Below are 23,283 nucleotides of genomic sequence, written 5' to 3' on the forward strand. Positions count from 1 at the left end.
GTACACTCCAGTGATGCCCTCTTACTCACTCCAGTGTTGAGAATTAATGTGCTACATTTTTGTGCTAGGCTGTAATGTCTAGACCACACCCTCTTCTCCAGAACCAGGAACAAAACTCAGGGGTCTGGATTCCCAGCTCTCCTTTGGCTGTCTATCAAATAGTTAGGTACACCATTGCAAAGTGTACAGGATATAACAGCCTGCTACTGTTACAAAGTTTTCCTTTAGTTCAGAAAATCAATAAGTGCTGGGAATCTGAAGGTCTGGGGTTCAAACCCTGATGAACTACTTAGCTATGCAGAGGGCAGTGTGGTTTGACATGGCACATTTTTGTGTTTTCAGATTTTCTTTTTAAAAATACAGGCCATTCTATACAACAACTTCATGAAAACTGTCAAATCAAGCAACAAGTTGGAAATGCCACAGTTAATTTCATGCTTGACAAGACACTCTTTAATTATGTATTCATGGAACAGTTTCTTCACATGATCACTAACTCACTTAGTACACGGATGTATGGTGGATGAAGCAGAGGTTTACAGGAAGAGAAAGGATGTTCACTTGTGTTTTGAATTCAGTGGCTGGGGACCCAGGAGAGCTAGGTCCTATTTCTGTGTCCACTACATATTTACATGAGGTTGAACAAAGCAGAAGTAATTCCAACATGCAAAGGGATTCAATTAAGGTTACATGGGCAACCTTTATCATGGCATTGTCTAAATATCGAGTGCTTGGATTTGCAGCATTGGCATTCTTTTAAATTATTTTTTTTGTGTGTAATTTATCGTACATAGATATGTATTGTTGTACAGACAGACTTAAGCATTGACCAGATATTAAATTGGTTGGCTTGCATTGCTTTACTGTCTCATTAAATCACTTTTAAAACCACTACAATACTCACACTTCCATCATCTGTTACGTGATTTGAAAAAATTCACAAGCCAACATGCCAGTACAGATTGAACCTCACTAGTCAGGCATCCTGTGTTTTTAAAAAGAAAAATCGAAAAAACAAAAATGTGCCATGTCAAACGTGACCAGTGCTGAACCAGAGAATTTGATGAACCAGGGGAAGTCAATATTGTCTAGCAGCATTACTAACACTTTCACTGCTTACTGGGCTCTTCGAAGACATTTAGGGGTAAATTAGAGCTAAGTAACAGCACAGAACACTGAGAGCCAGGACTGGTGGCTGTAAACAAACTTTGAGACCATGGGAAACTTGGCCACACCCATTGTAAGTGGCCATCCAACTAACTAAAATCATGCCAGAGCACAGAAGTTGCCAGACCAGAGTGTGCCAAATTACAGAGGATCATGCTGTAATGGTCACGTGTTACTTGTAAAATAACTTTATTTTCAGTTATTAAAGGCTCCAATATTTTGTTGTCATTCAAACCAAATAGAACTGATTCTTCAGCTACCCTAGTGATCCATGGGAATTAATCAGGAAAGTTCAGAGAAAATGCCCACCTGAAAAATTATTCCAGATCTGTGTTTCGGTGCTACAGTGAGCCACATTTTGCATTCAGTCAAACCCCTGTATTCCCAGTTGACTACAGGTTGTGCAGGTAAAAAAGAAAACAGTATCTGATTTAGTAAGCCCAGTTAATTCCTGGTGTATAGAATGAAGTTACACGAGAGTTGAATTTGGCTGAAAGCATCAATATTTTTCAAAATCTCTCTCTATCTCTCTGTGTCTGTCTCTGTGCTTAATCTTTTGGTATTGTCTTGTTTCCATATATTCCTCAACAGGTATCCTCTGTTCCAGGCATCAATGCCTATGGGAATGTATCTGTGGTACAGATAGGTAATATTTCAGGCTATATAGATACTCCAGATCCACCAACCATCATCAGCTACTTACCAGGACTTCTGTACAAATTTAGTTGTAGCTACCCATTGGAATACTTGGTCAACAATACACAGTTGGCTTCGTAAGTATGCTTTTCATTTTTTTCATTCATTCGTATGTGCAAGGATGAGAGTGTCTGTCTACATGCATGTGCATGCCCCAACATTTATCTCCATACATTTGTGGTCTTCATTAAATTTAAAAAATTTAAAACCAAGATTGTGAGAAGACGTGGCAGGCAGAAAGGGGAGACTGAGAAAAGAAGGAAAGTTTCCTAGAGGATCTGCATGATTAAAATTATTTACCAAAAGCTATTCTATTTTGTTGCCTGACTAGGGTAAAAATTTGCTTTCTGAACGCATGTGGTTTTATGCTAGAGTGGTAGCTCCATACACATTTTACATTTCTTATGCCATATATCTTTTGTATGGGGTAATCAATGAATATGTAGTGCATGAAAACACATTTTTCTATGAGCAGATGCCATACATCACAGAGAACTTGTTCTTTTGTGCCATTTTGCCTTTCTGCTAATTATTCGCCCGATTCATGTTTAATAGCATCCATTACTTCCATATAGTTAAGGCCCTGTCATTATCTCCACTAAAATTTCCTATTTTCAGAGGCTTCTAACATAAACCTAAAAAAAAAAATTCCCTCCTTATCATGCATTTCAAGAACTAATTAGGAGTAAAGCAACATTGAAATAGGAAAGCACGAGCAAAAACAAACAAATAATAAAATCCCTTGAGCCCTTCTATAATTTTTTGGTTTCAAATTCTGTTTTAGGTCATCAGCTGCTATTTCTGTAAGAGAAAACAATGGGACATTTATCAGCACTCTGAGCTTACTGCTTTACAATGTAAGTATAAAATTAGTATACAAATTATATGTAATATTCTCTGAAGTTCATGGGTGCAGTTCTCATTGACAGACTAGAATTAGGCTCCTTATGTGCTCATTATGCTGTTTTCCCCATGAGGGAAACAAGCCTTCCATAGAGTTTTCATTCACCTAATTGTTACCCTATGCTTTTCTTTTCTAAAAAAATATACCTTTTGTTTCTCATATTAGAATCTGCCCTGAATGACCTTCCGTATATCTTTTTTTTCTCCTGCGTTTTGTACAGTGCCTAGCATAATGGGGCCCTAATCAACAATTAAGGCATCAAGGTTCTACCACTATACAAATTATAAGGAGTGATGCACTAGCATTCATGCTTACTCCATACTGAACCTGTATATTATATTTATTCTAAATATGATTTTATAACTGTAATAGACAGGAGAAGGGATGACCAGCACTCAGTGACTAAGGGTTTGTACTCAGGTATCTAGCAAAGGTGTTGGCCCGGGGCCAAGGGAACCAATTGAGATAGACTATTGAAATTTGAATTGTGTAAGATTCCCTGCCTGCTTTCTTTGTGTGGGAGAGAAAAACCAGAAGTTGACACACAGAATGATTTAAACCCAGGCAGGACTACCATGTCTCCAGGGAATTTGGGTCATGGGAGTGGTCTGAACAAAGAGAAAATTGGAAGTAAGTAAAGGGAAAAGTGAATCTAGTCACACTCAGGGTGATATTTCTTTATTTTGTGGTTTGGTTTGAATTGCTCTCTGTGAATCTATGCCTCTCCTCCCCATTTACCATCTAGCACTGTTCCCAGAGACTTTTCTCTGTGTTTTAATTTGTTTCCCTTAGTTGCTCTGCAACATCTAGCAGCCAAGTATGCTTTATCAAGTTACCTTTTGTATTGTAATAAAAAAAATCACTTTTTAAGGTGTTTTTTTAAAATGTTTGTGTCCAGCAAGATCTGTCTGTGTGTATCTGCATGTCTCAGACTGAGAGGTCAGCTACTAGAGATTGCAGCTTGTTTTCCTCTTTTCTTTTTTCAAGCTCGTTTATGGCAAAAGTGGGTTCAAGTGTTTTATCCTTGTTTTTTAGAGATAAAAATCACTTGATGGTGGCCTCAATTCCTCAGATCTGTGGGTTGTGATTCTCGGGGAGAGTTTTTGTAACCAGAGCAGTTCAAACCAAACCACAAAATAAAGAAAAATTACCCAGAACGTGACTAGATTCACTTTTCCCTTTACTTACTTCCAGTTTTCTTTGTTCAGTCCACTCCCATGCCCCAAATTCCTTGGAGACATGGTAGTCCTGCCTGGGTTTAAATCATTCTGTGTCTCTCAACTGCTGATTTTTCTCTTCCACACAAAGAAAGCAGGCAGGGAATCTTCATACAATTCACATTTCAACACTCTATCTCAATTGGTTCCCCCGGCCAATACCTTTGCTAGCTATCTGAGTACAACCCCTTTAGTCACCGAGTGCTGGTCAGCCCTCCTCCTATCTATTATATCAACAATGTTGATACGTTAAATTTTTCACAAGCACATATAGAGTCAAGAGTTGTCTAGGTATATTGACCATTTTAAGTAAGAGTGAAGTATGCAGGATTTAGCCCCAATCTATACATCCATACAGATGCTTTATTGCACATACTGTGTGGGTTATTGTCAATAACAGCTTTTGGCTGCTGATACTTCGTTCATACTTTTTCTGATAATTGGGTTTGAATACACATGACTGTATTAAACTTTTATTATGTAAATATGGAAAACAGTAAAATGTAAAAAAATATATGGACTTCTATTTATAACTGCAACATTAATCTCTGAAATATTTTTGGTTGATTAAAATTTGTATTTATACATTTTAAATACCTGATTTAAATATCAATTTTTCAATCTATCAAGCAACATTTTTGTAAATTATGAATTTGATTTTTTTTGCTTTATTATTCATGTCATCGTGATGCTGAGTTATAATTCATGCAACTGATTTAAAAGTCAGCGCTTTTTTCTTAGAACATAATGAGCTATAAATATTGTAACAGGACATTTTCAAAAGGCATTTTTTAAAAAATTCATGTAAGTAAGTTTGTCATTTGGCAGAGCAGAGGTCTTAAAAACAGATTAAACTGTGTTAGAATGAAGATTATATTTATTCCATTTTTAAATAAATTTGTGGCCAAAAGAGGAGACACACAAATCCCTCAAAACGATAGGAAATGAATACTGGGTTGGAAGACCCAGTCACAGTTTCTGCAGTGAGAGAATGATAAAATAAATTAATATCCTACTGGGACTTGCCCCCGCATGAAGTTCTTGGTCTTGAGGAGCCTGGCCCTGAACAACTGAAGTTAATGGGAGTAAAATCAAATTCCAGGTATTCAAGTTACTAAGAATGAAATCATTGGTTTTGACTCTGAGTGCTAGTCCTGTGAGATGCTCCTAGAAGAAGTACTACAACTCACAGAAACATGAAAAAAGCAGCCAAACACAAAGCATTTAGATCCTCTTTTAGTCATTGTAATTATTTTAGGCACAGTACATTTTGCTTCTGCTAAAGGCCAAAATAGACATTTAAAGCCATATTTAAGCATCTAACCATTCTGCTTGTCAAATATGTTGTGCATTTTTAACATGCACAGGCTTTAACTGTGAAAATCAAACCACTGTTTTAGGTGCCCAAATTGGGGGTATATCTACACTGCAGAGTTTTTTAGGAAAAAATGTCAGTTTTTCCGAAAAAACTTCACTTACGTTCACACTGCAATCGTGTTCTTTTGAAAGAAAATTGAAAGAACAGAGGGGTTTTCCCGACACTGGTAAACCTCTTTCTACAAGGAAGAAGCCTTTTTCTGAAAGAGCTCTTTCAGAAAAAGGCGTGTGAGGACGGGGAAGAGGGAGTTGCTTTGAAAGAAGAGGAAAAAGGAAAAAGCACAGGTACCCTGGTGGCCACTCTGTCCATAGTAATCACAGCTTAAATGTGAGAGTGTCCACACTGAATGGACGCTCTCTTTTGAAATAGCAGATGGCTTTTTTGATGTGCTTTTGCTGTGTAGACATTCTCTTTTGGAAGAAGTTTTTTCAGAAGATCTCTTCTGAAAGAAATCTGCAGTCTAGACATAGCCAAGGATGTAGGTGCTGAAGTTCTGTTACCTGTGTTTGAACCCCTTAGACTACGTCTAGACTGCAGGCTTCTTTTGGAAGAAGGTTTTCCGGAAGAGATCTTCCAGAAAAACGTCTTTCTATGTAGCCAGGAACTGAGTTAGCTTTGCTTTAATTAGCTTGCTAAAAATAGCATGGTTGTCATGGCAGTGCAGGCAGTCCCAAAAGGTAGTTGTTCAAGTACTATCCCTTCATAGTCCCTGGGTAAAGATGTAGTCCAGTGGTTTCCAACCTTTTCAAGCATATGGATGTCTTTTCAATCTATTAAAATTTCACAGATGTCCTCCCCCCTCCCTTCACCTCACCTCCCCTGGAGTAGAAAAAAAAAAAAGGAAAAGGAAAAGAAAAGTAAGGATCGGGCTCACAGCGGTGGGCCCGATCCTCATTTTTAAACTTTCCACGGACCCACTGCAGTACCGTCGTGGACCACCAGGGGTCCACAGAACACAGGTTGGGAACCACTGATGTAGTCTGTGCTGCAGCAGCTATTTTTGGCAATATAATTTGATCAAAGTTAGCTTGTTGCAGTGTCCCCTCTCAATTGCTATTGGTTTAGGCTGAGATTTTCAAAGCAGTCTGAAGATAGGTCTTATACTGTGATCTATAGAAATTGTTCTAAAAACATGTAGAATTTAATAAGACTAAGATCTTTTCTACAGATTCTTTTAGCAACCTACAGAATTTAACAGAGAAGTATACACCTGCTACCAAATTCTACCATTTGGTTTCAACAGTCTATAGCCAGTTTTAGCTCTTTTTTTTTTAATTCTAAAGGATGCTTCCATAGGGATATATAGGAAGTTACAAATTTCATATTTCATTACATTAGAAATATTACATGCTTTGTACATGTAATTTTAAGTTTGTCAGACTTGTTGGTGTTTATCTGCCATGCAAATATGATTTTATTGTGACACTTTTGCACGGCAGGACTTTGAAAATGCAGACTGAGCCTTGGATGTCTTCATCTTTCACTAGCAGCCTTTTTCCCATATGGTGAACCTCTCCCAAGCTCCCCTCTTTTTAATGCTCATCTGCAGTATATTAAATAATGTTCCCCTAAATGCATTTTGTATTGTTGAACTGTGTCTGTGTGAACGGTATTCACTGCAGCTCCTGGAAACCCTGACTGGTAGGCCCTTTGTGAATTTAGCAGCACATACAAACCACCAGGAAATGTCTTCCAGGTGATTTCATTTGCTTATACATAGTAGCAGTTATATGGGGTCACCTTCCTGCTCCAAAGCTCAGCTGTTCGCACTGCTTGCTTTCTTCTCAGCCTAATCAACTCCTCAGGCTCCCTCCAGATGCAAGAGATCTCTCTTACCCTTCTAAGCCCAACTAACCAAGGCCCTTCTAGCTATATCCAGTGCCCGGGGTTGTTCTATGTGACCAGAGTGCTGGGCTTCCAAAGAGCTCAGTTTATAACTGCTCAGAGCACGCTCTCATGGTCTGATACTGCATATTCATTTTACAATATTGTATAAGCCATGATTCTCTGTTGTTCTGTACACACACCTACACTGTTCTGGTAATGGAGCTTTTGAAAGGAGGTCGTGTTTTAAATATAATCTTCGTTTATTTGTTACTGAACACTTCATTTTCCACTAAAGGTCAGTGGTGGGGTTGCACTTTTAGCAGTGGAGGTTGCTGAAAACCAGCCTCCTCACTCCTGTTCGCCTCTCTTCCCCTGAGCTGGGAGCACAGATGGACATGGAATCAGGAACAGAGCCAGCAGCTGAGACCTAGGGCGTGGGGGACAGCAGCCAACCAGCTTTGACATGGATCGGGGTCAAAAACCTGAGGTGTATAACAGCACCTCCCACATCCCTACTTCCCATGCCTATTCTAAAGCTGCATTGTGAGGAGCAAAACGTCCGTTCTAATCATCTGAAGGCAAACCTTGAGCTGTGTGTGAAATTTGATAGCACTGCTGACCAAAAAAGTTTTTGTGTTCCAAGGTGCTGGTATAGCCGTTGTGTTATGGCAAATGTGTGCTTTGTTTTTTCAGGACTCAACCTACAGCCAGCTGCTGGTTATCCCCAGTATAGGTTTACCTCTGAAAACAAAAATATATGCAGCTGTGAGAGCAACCAACCTTGATGGCAGGTACAGTAAAGGATGCTGTTTAAATATTCCAGAATAGCGAGGAGTAACTACTAGTATCCCCCTGGGGTCTGTACCAGGACCAATCCTGTTCCACATATTTATAAATAATTTGGAAAAAGGGATAATCAAATGAGGTGACAATTTTCAGACGATATGAAACTACTCAAGATAATTAAGTCTAAAGTGGACTACAGAGAGTTACAAAAGGTTCTTGCAAAAGTGGGTGACTGGTCAACAAAATGGCAGATAAAACTCGATGTTGTTAAATGCACAATAGTGCGTATCGTAAAACATTATCTTAACTACACATACAAAATGAAGGTGTCTAAATTACTTGTTACCACTAGAGAAAAGATCTTGGAGTCATTGTGGATAGTTCTCTGAAAACATCCACTCCATGTGAAGTGGCAGTCAAAAAGTTAACCGAATGTTGTTAATCATTATGAAAGGGGTAGATAAGACAGAAAATATAATGCCTCTATATAAATCCATGGGATGCTCACATCTTGAATAAGGTATGCAGATGTGGTCATCACATCTCACACACTCACAAAAAATCTATTGGAACTGGAAAAGGTACAGAAAAGGGCAATAAAAACTATTAGGGATGTGGATCAGTTTCTATATGGGGAGAGATTAAAAAGGAGTGGGACTTTTCAACTTGGGAAAGAGGCAACAAAAGAGGGTTATGATCAAGGTCCGTAAAATCATGACAGATATAGACAAAACGGATAAAGAAGTTCTGTTTACCCTTTCTCATAACAAATGAACTGGTGAGGGGGGTATGTGTCACACAATGAAATTAATAAGCAGCAGGCTTAAAACAAACAGAAGGCAGTATTTCTTCGCACAATACACAATCAACCTGTAGAACTCCTTGCCTGAGAATGTTGTGGAGGCTGAGAATATAGCAGGTTAAAAAAAAAGAACTGCATTAAGCTCATGGGGGATATGCCGATCAATGGCTATTAGTCTAGATGGGCAGGGATGGTGTCCCTAGTTTCTGTTTGCGAGAACTTGGGAGTGGGTGACAGGGTGGATCACTTGGCAATTACCTGAAGCATCTGCCATTGGTCACTGTCAGAAGACCGTATACTGGGCTAGAGCTGTGGTCTGATTCGTTGTGGCTGTTCTTTTGTTCTTATGAGGATGTGCCTCTTGTCCAATGCTGCCATGAAATTCTAAGAGGAGCAAAGTGATACCCATCAGTCTGGTATGTGGCCACTGATTTGTACCAGCTGCTTTACTGTGGAACAGATGGGTATAAAAACATGTAGGTTGAACTGTATCATCCATAAACCATGGAATACACTATTCAGTAATGTAAGCAATGCAGAAAAATGAAAACCATTAGGCTGATATAGAATGGTCTCCGTGAGAATGCAGGGATTCTATACATGGCCCATTCTATACATGGCTCATAATTGTGCATAACTGTGTAGGTTCAATTCATCAGCTAGTACTATCAACTTGTACCTCCGTTATTTTAAATCTTTTTGCCTGACAATTATGTTGCTCCTCATGCAGATGGAATGTTTTGATGGACTATTGTTACACCACTCCATCTGGTAATCCCAATGATGAGCTCCGATACGATCTCTTCCTTAGGTAGGTACTTTGCAAATCCAGCATTTGTATGCAAATGCCCTCCTTTTAAGACTGCAATTATGAGTCTCTGTATGATAGTGCAATGCTTACATTTCTTGATGGGCATGAGGGTTTTAAGGAAGGTCCAAAGTCTATGCATGTAAACACTTTAGTTACTTACCCAATATTTGTATCCACAAATAGGTAGGTAAGTGTGCATAGTCATGAAAATTGTGTGCAGCAGTATAGGTATAGAAATTGGTATTTTGCACGCGCATAATAAGGGTCCTTTATACTCACATTTCAATGGATAGATATTTGTTAACATGCATTTTAATGCAAGAAAGTGGGAGAATGCCCTATAGGCAGATAATCATCTGAAATGTCTAAGGGGTTGATTCAGGAAACTGCTTAAGCACAAGCTTAAGTGCTATTATGAATGAGAATGGTTTTCTGAACTGGGGTCTTAAAAGAGCTAGCAAACAGCAACTTGGTGTCTCAGCAACACCTCCGATGAAATCCTATCAGGGGCTCTTGATGGAGCTGCTTCCTCCTGTCAGAGGTGCTTAGCTACTGGATAACATCTTGTTTCAGGTTTCATAATTATTTGGGGGATTTGAATTCAATGGAACCTGGATCTGAACTACCTTAATTTTGTAACATCAAAACCAAAATACACAGTTTAGGTTTTGTGTAGCCAAGAGTATCTTGATTTGGTGGGTTTGCATAGCTTTTAGCACCTTATTTGAAATCAAGAACACTTTCTAAGGCTCTGAGGGTACGGGTAGACTGCGGGGGAGTTTTGGGGGGTTTTGGGATACCAGAGGTATCCTGAAAAATCTCTGCCATGTCCAGGGAATGTGTTTGCTCTTCCTTTTTTTTTGCGGAAGAGAAAATGTGCTCTTTTGGAAGCCCCTGTATTCCTCGTTTTACGAGGATGAAGGAGGCTTCCAAAAGATGGTTTTTACCCCACATTTGTCCCATTCTAGATGGGCCAAATGTAGGAAAAGCCTCTTCCAACAAAAGAATCAGGAAAAAGGTACGCAAAATGTGGAGTGCGCATGCGCATTCGTTCTCTCTCACTCACTCACTCACTCACTCACTCACTCACTCACTCACTCACTCACTCACTCACTCACTCACACACACACACACACACACACACACACACACACACACAATGGCTTCCTTTCGGACCTCTTTGGCAATGGCTTTTCTTCCTGATATAGCATTCCTTTCAGCAGCAACCAACAGCTATCTTCTTTCTTGGCCCAGGGCTTCTCTTCCCCCCCCCCCCCCCCCCCCCCGCCAGCAGTCCCATCTCCTAGTCACCCAGACTCCTTCTCAGGTGACTGGGTTCATGGTCTCCTCCTAGGGAGGCAGGCCATAGCTGGCACTGGTCCAGCTGAGCTCTAAACCCTCTTAAAGGGCCAGGTCAGAGTGATAGTCTCTTAGACATACAATATGAAGCAGAATTGATTTCCAATGCTCAGTATTTTTGGGTACCTATCTGCATTAGTTAAGAATGCATCAGCATTAGAGACAAAATGCAACAAAGACAAAATGGTGCTCTGGCATAACTCCCACTAATGTGAAGGGCATATACAGTACAGGATCAGGGCTAGTTATCTCAAATCCCATGTGTTCCTGATAGTCTAAGATAGGGGTGGGGAACCGTTTTTGGTTCAGGGCCACTGATTCACAGAAAAATCAATCAGGGGCTGCACACAAGAAGCAAACAAACAAAACAAAATCTCACTGATGTGAACCCCGACTAAGAAGGAGAAAGACACTCCCCACATTCCCATCACACATCAGAGCCTAAGGGGGCCCAGCCTAGTAGATTTGTTCCAGCCTTACTGATGGGTGGCGGGGACTCTAGAGCCAGGGCATGTTCCCCAATGCTGAGGGGGAACCTGGAGCTCTGGGGGGCCAGATCCAGGCAAGCCGGGGGTCTCATCTGGCCCCTGGGCCTTAGGTTCCCCACCCTGGCCTAAGGCAAGTGACTTGCCTTAAGAAAATATCAGACATATTACATTCTTGAACACAGATCCTTTTTTAATGTTTGTAAGAGTAATTCTGACACTGAGCATTTTGTCCACTGTCTTTCTCTGCCTTTCTGTGCAGGGATCACTGACCTACTATAGCACGCATGAGTCTCTAATAGCTGCCCATTTTGGATGTCATGGTGCTGCCTTGGTTTTTTCCCCATACATCTTAAGCATTGATCTTGCTACTTGTAAACCCTTATTCTCAGGGGCTAAAAATCAGAGGGACACATGGTCATCTCAGTTTTAATCTTTTATACTAATTAGCTGCGACAAGGACCCACAGACCACTGTAATTGAGAATGGCAAGAGCCAGATGGGCCGGTTTTCCTTTGAGGTGTTCCGCTTTGTGAAGCATAAGAACCAGAAGATGTCTACAGTCTTCCTCCATTGTGTGACAAAGCTGTGCAGAACAGATGACTGCCCCTTTCTTGCACCTGTAAGTTTTGAGGGGGATCTGTCAATAACATTCATAAATCTGTGCTGTGCCAGAGGCAGAATTGTGGGCAATGATACGTCTGTAATTTGCAGATGGCTAGCAGAGGTGGAGGGCATCTGGGTTGTGCAGACAGTACCTAGACAGTACCTAGAGTTTGAACTTGTCATCTGTCTCTAGAGAATGAGAACACAACAAATGAAGGGTGACATTTCAATCTCAGCAGTATTGTGTGAATTAACACTTGGAACTGTAAACCTCAGGGGAATGAAACTTGGTAAGGGAAATGTTCACTCTTAGGTCTCTGGTCAAATCATGCCTAGGATGATAGAGTTCAAAGGTGATCATGGTCGGAAAACCATTCAGAGAGTGTATGAAAAATGAGACAGTGGTCTCAGTTCACCTCCTAGGGCTTGTCTAGACTACACCGAAGTTCCGAAAGAGGATATGCAAATTCTGATCTCACTTTCAGAAAAATTAGGTTTACGTGGCTTTTTGAAAAAGGGAGGTGCCGAAAAAATGTATTCCAACTACTTTCACTTTCGAAAGCTCCACTTTCAAAAGTGAGATTGGAAGAAATATGCAAATTTCCACAGAATTTGCATATCCTCTTTCGGAACTTCGGCATAGTCTAGAAGAGCCCCTAGAAAATAAGGTAGTTTGGAATAATGTCAGTAGAATAATGTCAATAGAAAAATCAAAGATAGTCAATGAGTTTGAGCCTTAGACTGACCTATCCATTCATTTCTAGATGTGGCCTGCAATGGGCCATTGGTGGGGCTCCTCTTACTCCAAGCCTTTGGGAGGCCAGTCTGCCTCACCACAAGTCCCCATAAGACAATGTTGAACATTCATAGGATGTTTTGAGGAAAGTTGCACTATCACTTTCACCTGCTAGACTGATTTAGCAGTAGAGTTGGTGGAAAATATTCTCATAGAACATTTTTTCCAATAGAAAATACCATTTTTTTGAAACTTAAACTTCCTATCAGAACATGTCTATTTTAATGGAATTTTATTTCAGGAAAAAACTGTGAAGGTGAGGAAGGAGGCATTCTGATAAGTGAAAACAGTGCTCAGTTGTACTGAAGTTCTTCCATTTTTAAAAAGGTGCTCTTTGTCTGAAGGATAGGTTGATATATTGGACAGAGCTGTGTAAACCAGAATAAATGAGAGGAAAGAGTGTAAAAAACACCCTTCGATAGAAATGAGTACTCATCATTAAATTACTCATCCAGGAGCAGGTTATATTTTGTCCCCACTGACATTTTTAGAAAGGAATATTTTGATTTTTATTGTTTAGAAAATATTTCATTTATGGTTTTCTTAATAATATAAAAATGATAAAGATGAAATGGAAACAAAATTATGTGATCAAAAGAAAATGTTCTGATGCGATTATTTTTTGAAAAACTTGTGTGGGAAATTTTGAAATTCTGTGCTTTCAGGGCAATTTGGAATTAAAAACATTTTGAAATTGGAAAATTTCCTGTGAAATGGAAATGCCAGTTCCCACACAGCTCAGTCCAGCAGCTTTCATGACCACCTAAAACAGGGGTGTCCAAACTTTTTTCAAAGAGGGCCAGATTTGATGAAGTGAACATGTGTGAGGGCCGACCATTTTGCCTGACATTCTTTGAACCATTAAAATTAAATGCAAATTAACTATTTTATGCAAAGTTTATTGCAAACGGCATACTTTTCATTTTGTCACATGGATGACAAATCTAAACAGGTGTTAAATCACTCTGCCTTTCATATCTGAAGGCCAGATAAAAAAAATCCAGGAAGCTGAAATATATGTCAGGAACATTGTAAAGTACATTACATATTATTGGTAATAAAGGTTGTCTGTCAACTTTTAAGTTCAAAAAATATGAACAGGAACATAACACCAAGTATACATGTTGTGTCCAAATATATTTATAACTGATTTAGACCAACTGACATTAACTGAGATTTTACAATGTATTCATCTCAATACATATGGATTCATTGGGGGCCTTAAAAGATAGATATTGCGAAATTACCCGGGGGGCCGTATTAAACCGGAACACGGGCTGCAATTGGCCCACGGGCCGGACTTTGGACATGCCTGCCCTAAAATGTTTGAAAGAAAAAACATACTAGAATTTACTCATGTAAGCCCCATTCAGCAAATAACTTAAAATATGATGTTTATGTTAGTGTTTTAGAATGCTCTTTGCTGAATTAGGGCCTGAAATATAAAATATGAAAAGATAGTCAAGTTAGATTTTTTTTTTAAGGTCTCAGCATGGTTTGCATACCTAAGGTATGTGTGGCCATGGTGAATGGCCAGTTAAAGATGGATCACAGACAATACAATGTCAGACTATTCTAATATAAAAACTGATGATAAAGTCAGCTACATGATATTCTGAAGAGCTATTCAGAATATGACTGACGCAACACAGATGCCCCCCTTTTTTTTTAATGAAAAGGATTTGAAAGAATCTCAATGTCATATCTTTTATGTTCCTAGTCTAGCACATACACACTGGCAGGTACAGGTGGCTCTGAACAAAGCTTGAGTAAATTAATTACTGAAAAATTTATTATACTGTAATATTGATACTGTACATGAGAACAGGGCAGTTTCATAAATGAAATGAGGTGAAATACAATTGGAAGCCAATCATTTATAACATACAGGGGACATTGCATCTGCTTTTATTGCCAAGTAAATGAGTGCTTCCAAGAAATAAAGCTCTAATATCACTTTTAAAAGAGCTGGCATTAAACATGGAAGCTCAGGAAGGCAATAATTCTTCTCCACTCTGAAACTGTGATTGTTTTGATTAATTGCTCAGATTTGCAGTAACAGAGAAAGAAGAGCTGCTGTTAGGAGAACAACCTGGAATGCTCAGAGCACCTCTGGAAATGCTGTAATCTCCGCTGGCCCCATCATTACAAGGAGCGGTAGGAATGATCAAAACTTTCTCTATATTGCAGGAATTTCAAAAACATGAGGAAATATTTTGCTGTTTAAAAAGCATTTCAGTGACTCAAAACAACCGTTTGCTTATTTGGGCCTGTTCCTACTGTTAGAGTAAACTTTCACGTAAAAGTTCTAAGCCAATTTTAGTGACCAGATACGCACTCAAAACACTCAGGGCTTGTTTACATTACAGAGAAGACCGAAGCTGCCGCAATCAATTTTCTAGGGTTTGAATTAGTTGGTCTAGGGAAGACACTTTCTCCTTTTGTGTAGACCAGGCCCTTGTGAAGTCATTATGGTTTATGTGCACATATCCAAGATGGGCATAAACACCCACACTCAATAGGCTAAATTCTCATTTGTCATACAGCTGCAGCTTCCATTGAAGGTGGAAGAAAAAACCGAGCCTGACTAATTTTGCTTAAAATCAGAGATCAACAGGAGAAAGCCACACATTAAGGAAAAAAATTAGAAGATAATGAACACCTCCTCTAATATTGACTATCTCTTCTGATGCCTCCTTCTTGTTAGGGTATGTCTACTCTGCAAAAAAGGGTGTGTTCTTAATTAGCTTTCACTCATTTGCATTGTTAGCAATGAAGACAGCAATTTAGTTCTTAGCTGACTTTGAAAGTTTGAATTAAAGCTTATAGTGCTGCTAACCTGAGTTAAAACCCAAGTTGCTGTACGTTCACTGCTATTTTAATTCAACATAGATAGGATGAGTAAAGAACACCCCAGTGTTTGCAGTGTAGACCTAACCTTAAGGACATTAACTATGGCTTGCTTTGATAATATACTTTTTGCTCAGCTTTCAGCTATAAATAGAGACTGAGGCCAACTGCTCCCATCATATATAGTATCCCAGTGTCTGTGCGTCTGTAACGCTGACGTACACGGCCACGCCCCCCTGTGTACGTCAGCGCCCTGCCCCCCCTTCCCCTCCCTCTGTGGCCGTTCGGCCAGCCCCACGCCCCCCCGGACACCCCCCCGTGCCAGTGCTGCTTCCCTCCCCCCTTCCTCCAGCTCCCCTCATCCTCCCCTCCAGCCCCACAGCCCCCAATCCTCCCCCAGCTCTGCTTTCCACCCCCCTCCTGGCCATCCCCGCCCCCTTCCCCTTCCTGCCTGGCACGCTGCACTGCTCCCAGCTGGACCCCCAAAGGGCCACGCACTGCTGCTTGCTCCCCTGCCGGAGCACTGCTTCAGCTGGGAGTGGCGCAGTGTACTAGACAAGGAGGGGAAGGGGGCGGGGCTGGCCTGGAGGGGGGTGGAAAGCAGAGCTGGGGGGTGGATTGGGGGCTATAGGGGAGGTTGGGAAGGCCTAGAGGAAGAGGGGAGGGAAGCAGCACTGGTGGGGGGGAGGCTGTCTGGGGGACCATGGGGCTGGCTGGTAGGAAGCAGAGCTGGGGGGTATCGGGGGCTGTGGGGCTGGCCGGCAGGAAGAGGGGGTGGGAGGGGATGGAGGGCTGTGGGGCTGGATGGAAGGAGGGGGGTGGGAAGCAGACCTGGCGAGGGGGGGGGGACGGTGCAGCCACTGGCTCGCAGCTGGACCCCAAAGGGCCGCTTGCCGCCGCTTGCTCCCCTGCCGGGGCCCACTGCTCAGGTGGGTCTGTTAGGACAGGAAGGGGTGCGGGGCGGTGATATACACGGCCATGGGGCGGGGCTGTATAAGTCACCCCCCCCTTCCTCCTCCCGCCATGGCGCTGAGTGGTGCATCCCTCATCCGGGCTGCCGGGGGAGCCAGCAGCACAAGGGGCTGTTTGGGCTCCCCTGGGGTGGGAGGGGAAGGGAGAACGGTGATGTACACGGTCCCGGCCCCAGCAGTGTACGTCACCCTCCCCCCCACCCCTCCTAGGCAGCCCGGCTGAGCAGGCAGCACTCAGCCGAGCACCACAGGGGAGGGATGGGGAAGGGGGGAGAGAGGCAGGAGGAGAAGAGAAAGGGAGAGTGAGAGGCAGGAGGGGGAGCAGAGAAAGAGTCAGAGAAAGAGGCAGGAGGCGGAGGAGAGCTGAGAGAGAGGGGGGAGGCAGTAGGAAGAGAGAGACAGAGCGAGAGAGCTCAGGAGAGAAGACCTGAAAATCCCGTCTTAAGACAGGCTAATTGGCTAGTATTCAGTATAAAGATGGTTGCCCCGGTTCTGTTCTCACTCAAGCTACATCTACACTATAGAGTTTTTGCGCAAAAACTTGCGGAGCATCCACACTACAAGTGTGTTCTTGTGCAAGAAAAAGTACAGATGTAGCTTTAGACTCTGGATAGGTACCAATTTAATTCCACTGATTTCCATTCTTCTAGAATTTGAAAATACTGCCAATACATCTTAGAATTTCTGAGAAGCATACATTTTGTGAACACCTATGGTAACATAGTAAAGATAGCAGAATTTAGGACAAAATATTGTATCAGATGCATGTAAGTAACTGTCATTGGGTCAGTTCAGTGAAGTTAATCTGGATCAAAACCAATTAAATTGAGAGTAGAATGTAATCCCACTAAGGGAAAAGAATTATTAGGATCTTTAGGACTAAATTGTCTCCTTCGGCTGTGGGGTGGTAGATACATTGAACGTATGCAAGAGGAGAAATTTGCCCCTACAGAATTGGGAATATATCCTGGTTTTTGTATGTGCCCAGATAGAAAAAGGGGGTTTAATAGAACTGGATGAATAATGCCAAAAATTCTGCATGTATTAGAAGTAGAGAAGGCATTTGCTTCAGCCATGCTCATGGCCCTTTTAAAATCACTTTTCATGAACGTTCAGTTGAAAAGTATCTGGGGAAAAACTAATTTAGAGTTGCAAGCATGAGGAGACTGAATTTCAGATTTGCAGTTATTTGCACCAGACTTTATATCCAATTGGGATAGAAACAAGACCACAGGATTTATCTGACTAATCATAAATAGAAAAATATGAATCAGTTGCCTTTGGTTATTGAAAAAATTAAAGTAAACCACAAACTATTTGTGGATATTTCATGAGCAGAAAAGATTGTTAAATTCTTTACATATACAATTTGTGGAAAAAAATTTTGTTTAGCTGAAGGGTAGCCATGAATAAGTATGAAAAAGGAAAATAATAATTTTACAATAGTCTATTTCAGAAATGGAGTTTTTACCTTTTACTTTTAGCTTTTATGTTGCTCAGGCAGGCAAGACAGTTGGGTAGATTAAAACACTGGACGATGAGTTGAAAGAGCTGCATTGAATTCATGACTGTCACAGGTTTCCAGTGTGACTTGGGGCAGGTCACTTAATCTACCTTGTGCCTCAGTTCGCCTTTCGTGGAATGTGGGGAATGGTACTTCCCTACCTTGAGGCTAAAATCTATTAATAATTATTGGGCTCCCTGGGTATGTCTAAACACAATTGTTATTTTGTGAAAAGGATGTAAATAGTGCTGTGCATTTGCATATTTCATCCGGGTTTTTCTTTCGGAAGACGTTCTTCCGATATTTACCCGCGTCTACACATGGCCAAATTTTGAAATAAACCTTTATTTTGAAAGACTCCTTATTCCTCCTACAGTGAAGTTTAGAGGGATCTTTTGAAATAGCGGTTTATTTAGAAATTTGGCTGCATGTAGACACGGATAAATACTGGAAGAGCGACTTCCAAAAAAAAAAAAAAGGAGGAAGTATGCATATTCGCAGTACTATTTGCATCCTTCTCCCAAAATAATAATTGTGTGTAGACATACCCCCTGATACTATGGTGACAAGGTGCCATATAATTACCTATATGGGTACATAGCATTGGTGCTGTTTATGAGAGTCTCTCTCGTGTTTGTTTTAAGCTCTTCTAACACTGGTCTCTGTCACAGAGATCTTGAACTTGTTCATCTATAATAAGCCATTTTAGACAAAATATGTTTTTCTCTCTATGTACAGAAACTAAATAGTTATCTATTTGTGTAGGCAAAACTGTTTAAAAAGTAATGGTAGCCATTGTATGTTCTACTTAGAAATAAATATAAGTCATGTACTTTTGATTTATGACTGAGGCTTGAAAAGACACAACATTTCATTTCAAGACGAACAATGGGGAATAAGTGAAAACTAGGGGAAAATTCATTCATAATTATAATCCCTTTTACCCTACTGCCAAGAAAAAAAATGTGTGGAGGAGGAGAAGCTTTATAATGCTCTGTAGTTATGGATTTCCTTGATGAAACAAAGATAAAGTACCACCACCATCACAGAGTTTCTCCCTTTAGACAGCAGGCGATCAGAAGGAGACATTCCTGCTGCATTTTTCTGCATCATATTTTTATGAAATGGGGCAGAAAAGAATTAGCAATACGTTCAGATAAATGGATCTTGAACAAAGATTATTTTTGCGGAGTAATTATTGGTGCATAAGACCAATATATCCTCACAGTAAAAATTAGGAAGAGTCTCATAATTAATGTTCCTAGCCTGACTTGAACAAAGACATCTATAGTGATGAGTATATTTGTGGAGTTTTGGGATAATCTTAGCTTTATTTTTGTCTGTTTTTTGGAAGTGCAGAGGGGGTGCGGATATTGATGTCTGTAAAATATAATACCTCGATATTTGTATTTTTTATACAGATGAGACACCAACCAACAATTCACAGCTTGGTAAGTTAATCAGATTCAGAAGAGTAGTGTTACAAGAGGGCTACGCTAATGAGTGCAGAAACTATTTGGATTCAGTTGTATGTAGTGTACACTTTTCTTTATTACCATGAATTTAAAAATGAAAAAAAGAAAGCAGCTGGTAGATCTGGAGTGCTCAATTAAGTTCATTGTACTCAGCCCCAACATGATAGTGAATTTCAGTCTCTACTAGGGAAATGAAATGGCAGAGCAAATGCAACCCTGTTTATGCTGCTCTGACACATTCCAAAGCAGTGCAAGTACCAGAGACAAAACCTAAGGTTTAAGCAATAAAGTCATCTCCTATAGCCGATGAGTTGAACCACGGAATGGCCCTTACGGTGCAACTTCAGAGTGCAAAAAGGTAAAAGACCTCCTGTTGATGACCTTTGTCCTGGATGTAACCATAGGAACCACACAAATTGTTTTGGTAAGGTATCTACAGAGCCCAATGCTTCTGCTCTGGTGGTAGTAGGCTTTAAGGAAAAAATGTGGTGGTATAGGGGTGGTGTAGGGGAAAGGAGGTTTGTAATTTGTCAGAAGTGCTATTTCTCCAGATCACCTTGTGTGCAGCCCCCAAGTGATTTTTTTCTGGGGGTCAGCAACCCCGATCCAAAAAAGGTTCCCCGCCTTTACCCTAGTCCTTCCGTCCTCCAGCACATTTAAATAGTGGGGAATCCAGATCCTTGTTAAGGTTTCCTCCTCCATAATAAAATCATGTCTACTGGTTACTTGGCATCATATATATAGTAGCCCAATGTCTGTGACTCTGTAAGGCTGAAATGCTGGCAGTTCCCTCTGGGCGGCGCTGTTGCCTGAGTCACGTCCTTCACCTCCCATCGTGTCGCTTGGTTGACTTCTGTGCTGCTCCCCCGTGGCAGCCCAGATGAGTGGCGCAAAAGTCAGCCGAGAGCCACTGTGGGAGGTGAAGGGGGGGGCGGCGCGCTGACATGCAGCGTGACAGCAGCTTCAGGTCCTGCCCCTTGGCCATGAACATCACCGGCCCACCCCCCTTCACCTCCCACAGTGGTGGTCGGCCGATATCTGTGCTGGGCTGCCGCACGGGAGCAAGCTGCGCAAGCAACCGTTTGGGCTCCGCAGTCCCCCGAGTGAGAGGCAGGAGGGGGAGGAGAAGAGAAAGAGAGACGGAGAGAGAGGCAGGAGGCAGAGGTGAGCTGAGAGAGGGGGAGGGAGGAGGAGGAGGAGAGAGAGATGGAGCGAGAGACCGAAGGCTCAGGAGAGAAGACCAACGTGGAGGAGAGACCTGAAAATCCCGTCTTATGACGGGCTAATTGGCTAGTTAAATAAGAAAGAGTTAGGTTTCCTGACAGCTGACATCCTGCACACCTGAGGGTGTAGTTCAGGTCTGCTTATGCCTTAAATATTGTCAAATCTTATGCACACGTACACTTCACCCTGTGTGTGTGAAGGACCTATGCACCTGTAGCCGCTCCCTAAATACATTCGATACACTTACTGTGCCCTTCAGTATTAGCCTGATAGCTGTAAGTTTTGCAATGTAGCAGGAAGACAAAGCTCTGTAGAAACTGATTCTGATGAGACCGTTCAGTGCCTTTTTTTTTTATTTCCTTGTAGCTCATCCAAATGGACCTCCTTTTCAGCTGAACTCAGTCACCAGCGCATTGATTTCAGGAATAGTCATTCTAGGAACTATGAGTGTTTTCTTCTTTGCATGTTCCCTCACCCTTCTGCGCAGGAAATGGTCTAGCAGCTCAGTTTTGGGTGGCATACAAAACCTAGCTTTCAATTAAAAGGAAAATTAATTTGCACTTGTTTTGGGGGCGGAGGATTGCCTTCATTGTCCATGAGATGTTCTTACGTTATAAATTTACCAAGGCAAACTTCATCTTCTCTTATTTGTAGTGTTGTAGTTTTATCGTATAGGTAAACAGTCATAATGACAGTGAAAATCCTGGCTACTTATATCAATGTGTTTGTGATCAGACTAGCATTTTGCCCATGGGTGTACTGGTGATAAAATAACTGCCGGACTTCCAACTTGGGTCTTAAACTTGGGTCTTACAGTAAAATATCTCTAAATATATTACTGTGTCAGAGCTGGCCAACTGGACACATTCATATTTAATCAACATCTTTGATAAAGACTGCTTCTACTTTTATCTTCTTTCTGTATTTTTCCCAATTTATTGTGTGAGCTTTTTGAACAAGTTATTGTAGCTTGGAACATACATTTTTATTTTCAATTTGAACTAAAAATAACTACAAAAAGAATAAAAATGAGTGGGCCGTGATTCCCATTCATCTATAAACGGGATCATATGACATTGTAGGCAGAATTCTGCCGCGTCTTGTAGTTACATTGAATTCAGTGGGACTGCATACAGTGCAAGTCAAGGCAAAACTACGTATGGTATCTATCCATCAAACTGTGTAGTACTAAAAATTCAAAGTCATTCCCAGGGCACAGTTTACTCAGACAAAAAAACTCTCACGGTGAAGTCTTTCAGTGATAACTTTTAATGGGCACTTGCCCGCATCATCATTTTTTACTAAGCCTTACTTAGATGCAATCAGCACTGCTATTACCTTGAGTTCAACTCTTCTCTCTTGGCCATGCTAGGGTGGAATGAACTTCTTCCTTTATTTTTAAAGAAAAACACCCCCTCCCATAGAGCAACACCAAAAACTCTCCCAAAACAAAACAACAAAACTCACCACTGCTTTTCCAGGCAAATGGATGTTTTAGGGCCAAATTCTGCAGTTTGAGCAAAAGCCCCACTGAAGTAGTAATTTGAAAGGTCTGATTCTGTCACATCAGTTTGAAAACATAAGGTGATCCTTTCACCCAGAGCTATCCACAGTGTGATGCTTCCCTTCCCCCCCATGAACTAGACTTCCTTTCCTTTTTGGGGAAAAATCTTACAAGAACAGGCCAAGTGCCTTACCAGAATCACAGCTCCAGCTAATCTGATAAACCTCAGACCATCTGAATTAAGTGTGAATCATCATGTGTCTCTTTCAATAGTGATAGAAATGCAGCCGTGTTAGTCTGGTGTAGCTGAAACAAAATGCAGGACAATGTAGCACTTTAAAGACTAACAAGATGGTTTATTAGATGATGAGCTTTCGTGGGCCAGACCCACTTCCTCAAATCAAATAGTGGAAGAAAATGGTCACAACCATATATACCAAAGGATACAATTAAAAAAATGAACACATATGAAAAGGACAAATCACATTTCAGAACAGAAGGGGGATGGGGGGGGGGGGGGGAAAGGAAGGTGAATGTCTGTGAGTTAATGATATAACCTGTCCAACACATTATCAATAAATTACAGCCTATACTGGAACAGGACACTAAACTCCAAGAACCTCTGGGAGACAGACCCATAGTCTCCTATAGACAACCACCTAACCTCAAGATGATTCTTACCAACAGCCACAGGACATACCACACTAATACCAACCCTGGTACTTTCCCTTGCAACAAACCCCATTGCCAGCTTTGTCCACATATTCACTCTGCTGACACCATTATTGGGCCTAACCAAGTGAGTTATAAGATCAAGAATACATATTCCTGCGCATCCAGAAATATAATTTATGCTATCATGGGTCGAAAGTGTCCGTCTGCTATGTACATGGACAAACATCTCAGACACTTTGCCAAAGA

The 23,283-nt window shown here is 41.1% G+C and overlaps 1 protein-coding gene across 1 annotated transcript in view; it reads left to right on the forward strand.

Moving 5' to 3' along the window:
- ZPLD1 (zona pellucida like domain containing 1) overlaps nt 1-22,855 on the forward strand; it is a 35,167-nt gene extending 12,312 nt beyond the window's left edge. The window contains exons 3-10 of the mRNA XM_014570362.3: nt 1,759-1,940; nt 2,648-2,720; nt 7,883-7,980; nt 9,508-9,588; nt 11,883-12,054; nt 14,883-14,991; nt 19,581-19,610; nt 21,225-22,855. Of these exons, the coding sequence (XP_014425848.2) occupies nt 1,759-1,940; nt 2,648-2,720; nt 7,883-7,980; nt 9,508-9,588; nt 11,883-12,054; nt 14,883-14,991; nt 19,581-19,610; nt 21,225-21,400 (921 nt within the window). The 3' untranslated portion in view covers nt 21,401-22,855. The remainder of the gene's footprint in view (nt 1-1,758; nt 1,941-2,647; nt 2,721-7,882; nt 7,981-9,507; nt 9,589-11,882; nt 12,055-14,882; nt 14,992-19,580; nt 19,611-21,224) is intronic.
- The last annotated feature ends 428 nt before the right edge of the window (nt 22,856-23,283 follow it).

This window comes from Pelodiscus sinensis, chromosome 1 (assembly GCF_049634645.1).
Source record: "Pelodiscus sinensis isolate JC-2024 chromosome 1, ASM4963464v1, whole genome shotgun sequence".
NCBI lineage: Eukaryota > Metazoa > Chordata > Testudines > Trionychidae > Pelodiscus > Pelodiscus sinensis.